The 9,299-nt window shown below is 44.9% G+C and overlaps 1 protein-coding gene across 1 annotated transcript in view; it reads left to right on the top strand.

Annotated features, from left to right (window-relative positions):
- The window catches only part of armc2 (armadillo repeat containing 2), a gene marked incomplete at its 5' end in the record, with an annotated part of 28,556 nt that extends 19,479 nt beyond the window's left edge, over nt 1–9,077 (top strand). Inside the window, 6 exons of the mRNA XM_083790595.1 lie at nt 1,560–1,881; nt 4,878–5,000; nt 5,231–5,344; nt 7,171–7,303; nt 7,520–7,692; nt 8,538–9,077. Coding sequence (XP_083646721.1) covers nt 1,560–1,881; nt 4,878–5,000; nt 5,231–5,344; nt 7,171–7,303; nt 7,520–7,692; nt 8,538–8,662 — 990 coding nt within the window. The 3' untranslated portion in view covers nt 8,663–9,077. The remainder of the gene's footprint in view (nt 1–1,559; nt 1,882–4,877; nt 5,001–5,230; nt 5,345–7,170; nt 7,304–7,519; nt 7,693–8,537) is intronic.
- Nucleotides 9,078–9,299: the final 222 nt, after the last annotated feature.

Genomic DNA, 9,299 nt, shown 5'->3' with positions numbered 1-9,299 from the left:
TCAAACACTACACACAATGTTCGGTTGTTGCACACACTCATCACGTAAAATCTCAAAGCATCATCCTACAACACACAAATCTATTCAAATCTCTAAACATTCAAGTCCGGTGAGCAATTTGTTTGTAACGCCTGACCACATAGATGACCCACAGTGACTCGACTACATTGTCATCTGAGACAAATGAGCTTCCACCGGGCTGCGTCAAGTGCGCGAGTGGTTCCAGGACCACCTACATTTTTCCGTTCTATACTTTCCACCTTATTCTCCTTTCCTGAATCCTATTGAGGAGTTCTTCTTTACAGTATCCAACGCTGCTTGGACAGGGAGAACATTGCCTGTGATGTGGATGAGGCCCTCTGGCCAGACAGGAACCGGGGGCATGATGCCTATACTGTAAATTACAGTATTGTTTGGGAAGGGGGGAGAGGGCCCTTTTGAGCAGGTTTGAGCATGTCGGTTTACAGTAATGGAAAAAAATATATCTATATATATATATACTTTTTTTGGCTGTATATTTGTGTGCTGTTTTATGTTTGACTCTGAAAAAGTAAGCCTACACTGAGTCATTTTACAAAAAGGAGAAATGGCTCATTCTCCATAGTCATTGTCATTCCTATGATTGTGTTTTCAATTTTGCACTTCATTGTGCTGTGAATGACGTGTGCAGCAAATGCTTAGTTGTGTGTACTCAATGAATGGTATATGTGTGTAATTTGAAAAAAATGACTGTGTGTACCAAATGAAAACACAAGTTCCACTTTTGGGAACAGTTAAGAGATTTGATGGCAAAGAGTCATCATGGAAAAGGAGAGTCAGGGCTTAGCATTTGGGTGTGAGGTTTTCAGTTTTGTGTGTGCAGTTTTGAGAAGGCCGTTAGGTTGAGAAAAACGTGTGTTAGCAATCGTGAAAAACTGTTAGTCATAGTGTGCTATTTTGCAGTTCTAACAGGTCAGAACTAGGATTTAAACTCACAACACATTGGAGACATCAAGTCAACTTCTAATCCACTGAGTCACAGTCTGCCTTATGTTGCATTGTGTAATATTTGTAATTCATATAATGAATGGTTGAGAAGATATGGTACCTCCTACAGCATCCGCCCCTAGCTAGTTCGTTCAGAGTGTGACGTTTCTGTGGTGATGTCCTCATACTTTGAATTCAGAATCGTCGTTTGCCACGTGACAAGTTTACAGGTGCTAAGAAGTAGGCCATAAGGTGCAGACTTTGGAGGTACGGAGAGTTTACGTTTATTATCACAAAGTGTGTATGTTTATTGTTGGTTCACTTAGCTTCTGAAGGGTTATTTGATGGGAGAAACGTGCAGCTTTGAATTTCAATGAGTCAATGTTTGTGTGTTGAGACAGTCAGTGCTTTTACGGTACATTTATAGTACTTTTCACGCGTTTTCTGTTGACCGGTTGCTTTCTGTCTATTTGACGTGGGTGGGATTGCACTTGTGGTGTTTGAAATCTTTGTCTTGTCTCCTGGGATATTATCTCTCTCTCACACACACGTGCACACACACACAACTTTCTCACTCTAAATTGCTCCCACAGGACCTGGTGGTGCGTCTCCTGTTCACCCTGGGTAACCTCACGGCCAAAAGCAACGAGGCCCGGGAGCTGCTCTTCCAGTGCGACGGCTGCATGGACGTCCTCCTCGCGCTGTACGGCGCCTACCAGCGGAGGGACGGCTGCTCCTCCGACGCACCGGTGCCGGCCCGGCCCGGTGTCTCCGCGTCGTCGCGTCCAACGCGGGAGGACGAGGACGTGCTGGTGAAGCTGGTCCGGGTGCTGGCGAACATGTGCGTCCACCCTGCCGTGGGCCCGGCGCTGGCTGCTGACGCGGCGTGTGTCCAACTTCTGCTGGAGACACTGGGTGAGCTGAGAGCAGTGACGCTAAAGGCCTATTCATACTCCAGTTTGAACACTGGGTCAGCTGAGAGCAGTGACGCTAAAGGCCTATTCATACTCCAGTTTTCGCTGATGTTTTCCAGTTTTGGTGACCTCATTAGGTGACCACTGTTTCGGTAGGCATTAACAACAACAACAACAAAAACATTATTCACATTATTGTCTTGTCACTGGCATGCAGTGGTGGAAGTACTAAAATGTTTTACGTTTTAAGTAAAAGTATCAATACTGCAATGTACAAATGCTAGTATAAGTCTGGAATTCAAAATGTACTTAAGTAAAAGTACAAAAGTACTGGCATTAAAAAAGTACTTAAAGGGCCTGGGCCGTGGCTCAGCGGTCCAGGCACCGTGGCTGGTAATCCAGTTTGGCAGTGCGCCACGGGTTCGACTCCCGATCCTAACAGCCTTTACTGCATGTCACCCCCCCCCATCTCTCTCCCCCTTTCCTGTCAGCCTAGATCCCTCCATAAAAAATATAAAATAAAGGCGAAAGCCACAAAAAAAGTACTTAAAGTACCAAAAGTAAAAGTACTCATTTTCAAGTAACTAGTAACTAAAGTTTTAAAATAATTATAGTGGAGTAAAAGTACAATATTCGCCTCTGAGATGTAGTGGAGCAAAAGTACAAGTATTGGAAATACTCAAGTAAAGTACCAATACCTCAACATTTTGATTGATTGAGTACTACTATTAAAGGACCACTTCCTCTACTTTTCGACCTATCTTCATATAATTGGTGATGGTCCTCACGATCAATCTTCTTTCTCTACCCAGTCTGTCTCATAGGAGGACTGTTCAGAAACCCGTCATCGATGGGTTGAGGATGCATTGGCTAGTTTATGAAATAAAAAAAGTACAGTACTGGTACATTTTGAGGACAGCCATGTTTTTAGGTCCGTTTTAAATGTGGATGGGGAATGGAGAGGTTTTGTGGCTGTTGGTATGGCATTCCACATTTTGGTTGCAGTAGAGTAGAAGGCATTTTGTGCCGGATTTCGGGGGAACAAGTTTTATTGTTTATTTGTGTCAGTCCCATTAGTCCCATTAGCTTTGCCCTAAACAATCACAGCTAGTCTCCCTGGGGTCAGAGGAGCTTCCTCTGGTGTTGTCTCTCACTGTAGAGAAGTACTTTGACAGGCAGTATTTTAAAGACCAGACCCATTGCAAGTTGGAATGACAGAGATTATGTTTACATGTGCAGGATAATAAAGGCCCTATTCTGAGATACAGGACAGACTTGTCATAGCCTTCCTCTCAGGGTTGAATCACTATGAAGCTGCAACAAAGTCAGGCGTTCTGAATACGAACATGCTTATCACTGCTGTGGTCTCGTTTGTACAGTTTGTACAGTACAGTACAGTACAGTACTGTACATCTCTGTTCTATGACACCCAGCCACGTCCCATCCTGAGCCTGGGAACAGAAATCACCTAAGACAAAAAACAACAACAACCACATATTACATATTTTCGGTCAGCTTTCGGTTGCTTTTTGTACTGCAAACAGCACATCCTCCTCTCTGGGTTGAACTTGTTTTTTTTTTGTTGGTACGGTGCAAACAGCAGGATGTTCTGTGTCATTCTGCAGCCGGCAGTGTGTCTGTGTGAAACTCTCCCATGTGGTTACATGCTTTCAGGACGGGGCAGAGGTGGCACGAAGGTGGGTGGTAGGCTCTCAGTTTCATTTGCTGCTGGCCTCCGACACAGTGGTGGAAAAAGTACTACAATGTTTTACTTGAGTAAAATCGCGAGATTGAGATTGTAGATCTACTATTTTCAAATGGCCGAAATGTATATAGGGCTGAAGTGGTTAATGTAATGTTTTTGTAATAATAATAAAAATCTGAAAAGTAACTAAAGTTATTTTTTATATTGGTCGATGAAGGAGAAATTAACCACTTAAACCCTCTTTTTTTTTTTTTTTTTTTGCGGCTTACGCCTTTTATTGATTTTTGAAGGGACAGACAGTAGGCTGACAGGAAACGGGAGAGAGATGGGGGGATGACATGCAGTAAAGGCCGTGTCGGGCTCGGGAGTCGAACCCGCGGCACACTGCGACTGGATTACCAGTCAGGTGCCCAGACCGTTACGCCACGGCCTGGGCCCACTTAAACCCTCTTTACTTAGACACTGGACCTGAGCTTGCTCTGTACTTGGACCACTTTCTTCCACCAAAAATAGCTGATCTACAAGCTCACAAGATGTCGTAAAGCGACGCGTTGTGAGCTTGTAGATGGGCTATTTCTGGCGGGTTCAAGTGGTTAAGTCGTTGGCAGGGAAGGCGAAGTATAGGCCTAAGACATTGCGGTGAGTAGGATAGGCTGCACTGCCTAACGCAGAAAAAGGAAGGACCGTTCAGAAAAAGCAGCAGGGGATGAAAGAGTGAGGCTGACTGTTCAACGTTCTGTTTTGATCCGTTTTGCGACAGGCAGGCCTGTTAGAATTAGAAGGGAGGAAGAGGAAGAGAGAAGAATTCTTCACCACACCAAAGGGGGTATTTCCAGTCAGAGCCAGAAACGAAATCCGCCGTGACACAGGCATCGGTTGACAGCTCCACCGCAATATCTGCGATTTATGCCCACACTCGCTCGTGTGCGACATCTGGCCGCTATATCAGGAACAGACCAGGTTTCTGAACCACCACCCACAATGTGATCGCTGCTGGTGACCTCTGGCCTGGCAGTATGTGATCAAACTGCATACATAATAGGCTAAAACTATAGAGATAAGATCATGGATAAGTATACCGTCCATTAGCTTTATGGCACCATTTTCAAAAGATTCACTGTGGCATATTGGTCATTTCAACAAGTCTGCATGTACAGTAGGGTTAGGGTTTGAGGCGAGCGTTCATTGTGTTTCAAGTTGTTACATTGTGTGTGTGTGTGTGTGTGTGTGTGTGTGTGTGTGTGTGTGTGTGTGTGTGTGTGTGTGTCTGTGTGTGTGTGTGTGTCTCTCAGAGTTGCGGTCTGTTCTGGAGAGCGAGGAGCTGCTGGTGAATGTTGCTGTCACCATCAACAACCTGTCCTTCTACCAGGGAGTCAGCTCTGTCATCAGACACGAGAAGCTCACCATTGCCAAGAGTAAGAGAGGGGGGTAGAGGGGGGAAGAGGGGGGTGTCACGGAGAGATGGAGAGAGTTGAATGTGTGCATCAGAAAGTGTATTTAAAACGCAGTATCTGTCGGGTGTCCTTGTATGTCACGACTCACAAGCTTTTGTTAGTTGGTTCAATATTTATAAACCTCAGTGTGTGTGTGTGTGTGTGTGTGTGTGTGTGTGTGTGTGTCTGTGTGTGTGTGTGTGTGTTTTTAGTGTTGCTGAAGTTGCTGCTCAGCTCCAGTATGGACACAGTGCTGGAAGCCACCCGTGTGTATGGAAACCTGTCACAGTCCAAGGATGTCCAGGACTTTATTATGCAAAACAAAGGTGTGTTATGGACACACACACACACACACACACACACAGCTACATAAAGGCATGGCGTGCACCATTAACTCTTCCATACACACTATTCTGTATAACATAAAGAGTAAGATGGTAGAACAGGTTTAATGTGTTTATATTTCTTAGTGCCTGTTATAAATTGAGCAGCTGGGCACCTTGTGCGGCGTGTGGAACCGCTGCGCCGTCAGCCTTAATAGTGTGTGAGATTTATAGATTTTGGGGCATAAATAATATATTGGTCGATGTCACCATGTGCCACATACTGTACACTGTACAAAACAAAAATAAAATGAACTTTCAAAAGGGCACATTGTTGTCCAGAGCGCAAAAGGGTAGGTGCTCTAGCACGACCGTGTGTCTTATCTGTGCACGCTCCTGCCTGGTACAGTAAATGTCACATCAATGCAGCCACCTTGGTTTCGAAACCAACCCACAGTCCTTTGCTGCATGACAGACTCACTCTTGCGCCCACAGTGGTAAAATAATAATAAACATGCAACGCTGAGATTTTGAACTAATCTCTGCTTTATATTATTAAGTTTGCACTGGCTCTAAATACTTCACTGAAGGTCATGTGGTTCATGAAGGACTTTAATATATCTGGGTATTATGTTTATTGAGTCGTGTAATTGATCATTTGCATTCATCCAATCACAGTGGGCCTGCAGTGCCAGCTGATTATGACCAGGTGTGTTTGTGTTTTGCGTAGCTTAGTTCAGTAAGCTTATTTCAGCTCAGTTCAGTAGCATGCGTTTGATGATAGGGATTCGGGAAGTTAGATTAGAGCCTTTCTATCCAGCTGAACTTAAAGTGAGCTATCAATCCTACAGTACATTACAAAGAGCATGTAAGACCACAAGAATTCCATAAAACACAGTGGTGCAACAGTAAAATATTATGCTTCTTAAAGCAGAGGTTGAAAGTTCAAATCCACAGCCCTTAAAGCTCATGTTTTGTCTAAGTTTGCACTGGCTCTAATTAATACTTCACTGAAGAGTATGAGAGCTTTGTTGTGGATATGATGGAAATGTCACTTCCTCTGTAGGCTACAACTACAAACTACCGTTTTGTCACTGACCCATAAACAGAGACAGATCAGGTGATCTATTGAGAACAGCGGTCTGCTGGGGGTGCATATGTTGGTTAGACATACTAACAGTCCGACAGGCATTAGTCGGACAACACCGTCGCTCCCGACATGCGTGGCCGGTTACAACTAACCTGTGGCCGGTTACAACTCAACTGTGGCTCCCGACATGCTTGGCAGATTCAAACTAACCCACCGTGGCAGGTTCAAACTAACCCGTGGCTCACGACATGCGTGGCAGGTTAAAACTAAACCGTGGCAGGTTAAAACGAACCCATGGCTTCCTGTGAGGTTAGGTTTGGGTTTTGAGTAGGGTGTCGGACTAAACTAATGCCTTCGGACTGTTAAGTACGTTGGACCAAACACATACACCCGGTCTGCTGTAGGGAAACAACAGACAGCAAAAATAACCAGTGATGAACCAGTCACTCAATAATTGTCACATATAAAACATAATAAAACACCTACTGTACTGTAGCAAGATAGAACATTTTGTAAAAATCATCATAATTATTCTAACATTAGCGTGATGTCCCCGTACAAAGAACCTGGCTGTCTGCGTCATGCTGACTTATCTGCAAGGCCGAGCACAGTCAGATTAAACACCATCTGTGATTGGAAGCACGACTGCAGTTTATCTCCTCCTCCTTTGTTCATGTTGCCTTTTGTCCATGACTCCTCCATCTCTCTCTCTCTCTCTCTCTCTCTCTCTCTCTCACAGTGTACCAGTTTGTGGTGACCCTACTGGACTCTAAAAACTGTGATGTGTGTTTCTCAGCCTGTGGGATCCTCACCAACTTGGCACTGGACCCACCTAACAGGGTCACACTCTCTCTAGAGGGTGCTGCTGGCAAGTAAGGGAACAGATTTAAGCTCTGTTTATTTTTCCTTCACATGACAATGTCGCTTGCTGACGAGATTTTCAAGCTAACGTGTCAATGCGGCGTGTTGTTAGCTTGAAAATCATATCCCCCCCCCCCCCAGAAAGCAGTACCGCCATACTAAGTGCAGTGTGTGTGTGTGTGTGTGTGTGTGTGTGTGCGTGTGCGTGTGTGCGTGCGTGCATGTAGGCTGGCAGACTGTCTCAGAGACTTTGGACCAGGGGACTGGCAGCTAGCAGGCCAATTGTGCCAGGCCCTGTGGAACCTCACAGAGCAGAGTGGATCACAGAGAGACTCTCTCTCCTCTCTACTGGACACCCGGGGGAGAGAGACACTTCTGGAGACGCTCAGCGCATACTTAGGTAGGAAGATCCTTTTTGTCTCCACCAGGCCAAAGGCAAGGGGAGAGTATGTTTTGCACTCCGTCCGTGTGTCCATCCGCCAGTTACCAACTAATCTCCGGCCCGTTCAATGCCAAACTGTGCACACACACTCCCTGGATGCCAACGATTTCCACAATGGCCTGTTATAGGTCCACCATGAGGCCGATTTTTGCAAAACACATTTATTTATATTACTCGTACACATTTTATTCATACATAACGCAATTCGGTATACACCATCTAGTCATGTGATCAACACGGACCTGTCCGCTTCCCCATATTCCATCCCCATTGGCTAAGATTGCCTTCCAAAGTTTGCAGGATTGGTCCGTTTTGAACAAAATGCCTCAAATCATGAACGCAGAGTGCAATTTGAGGGACATTTTGCATGCACATTCCCATTAGGCTGAGGAAGGAATGCCACTTGAACATTTTCACATCAGCCTCATGGTGGCGCTATAACTGGCCCCTTCGTGTTTTTACCTATAACTGCACCGATCTGTGTCAAACTTTGTATGCACACTTCATCCAATCACACATCCATCTTCATACGGGCTATTTAAACTGGAAGTTTGCACTGCTCAATCTGCTTGCTTGCTGCTGCACACTGATACTGCTGCTCACCCTCCTCCACCCCAGCTACCACCTGTCGTTTTGGATCTGCTATTTAGGTCAGGGGGATTCGAAGCCCCTACATTTCTTCAAAATGGCTCCTATCCTGGTGGAGACCTGTGCCCAGAAGGACACTTTGTCTAGTTCTATCATCAGGCCGTACTACTACTACTAAGTGTCACTCTAATCCGCTTCTACCGCAATTCTTTCAGATGAAGACGAAGCTCTGCAGTGGACAGCCAGTGATGACATGGGGGATTTCCATCAGTCATGCTGGGAGTCAGAGTTTGTCCCAGTAGCTCAGAAGCTGCAGAATAGACTTCGGTCTATGCACTGACTGTCCGTGACGGGCTCAGGCTGTGACACAGGGAACAGGACTCCTCTTAATGTCACATGACCGATATAAAGTCAGTGACCTATAGAGATCCTCTGTGTAACAGCTGACTGTGCCTTCCTTCTATGGAGAATACTTCCTGACCTTGACCTGAGCCAAACCAAGTTAAAAGGCATCACAAAGATCACAAAAAAACGGGTGAGATCATCGGTTCACCTGAAGTGTGAACCTTCTTTTGCACAATCTTCTGTCCATGATTTTTCTTACATTCCTCACTCTGCTCACCTTTTTATCTCGTTCGTCTGTCTAGTTTGTCTTGTTTGTTATTTAATGGTAATGCACTTTCATTTTGCACCTCTTTCCATCATCTTGCATTTCAAGAGCCCTGTCCTGTACAAAGGATAACTGTTTTGCACATGGAAGCTAGATATGGTAAGATATTGCAGTGTTATGTAAATATAGGCTTTTTCTGATAATCAATTTTTTGGAGGAAAGCTAATTAATAATAACATGGAATTGACCTCACAAGCAAAATAAATTCATTGTGTAGCAATGGCATGACATGACGTCGTAACCTGTCCTCTGTGGAACCTGGACTGTAATAAATCAGAAGAGTGCTGTTTCAAACATTTTGCTTCTC

This window comes from Protomyctophum parallelum (genome assembly GCF_964188405.1).
Source record: "Protomyctophum parallelum genome assembly, chromosome: 19".
NCBI classification, from domain to species: Eukaryota; Metazoa; Chordata; class Actinopteri; order Myctophiformes; family Myctophidae; genus Protomyctophum; species Protomyctophum parallelum.
This window is presented reverse-complemented; position numbering and strand designations above follow the sequence as displayed.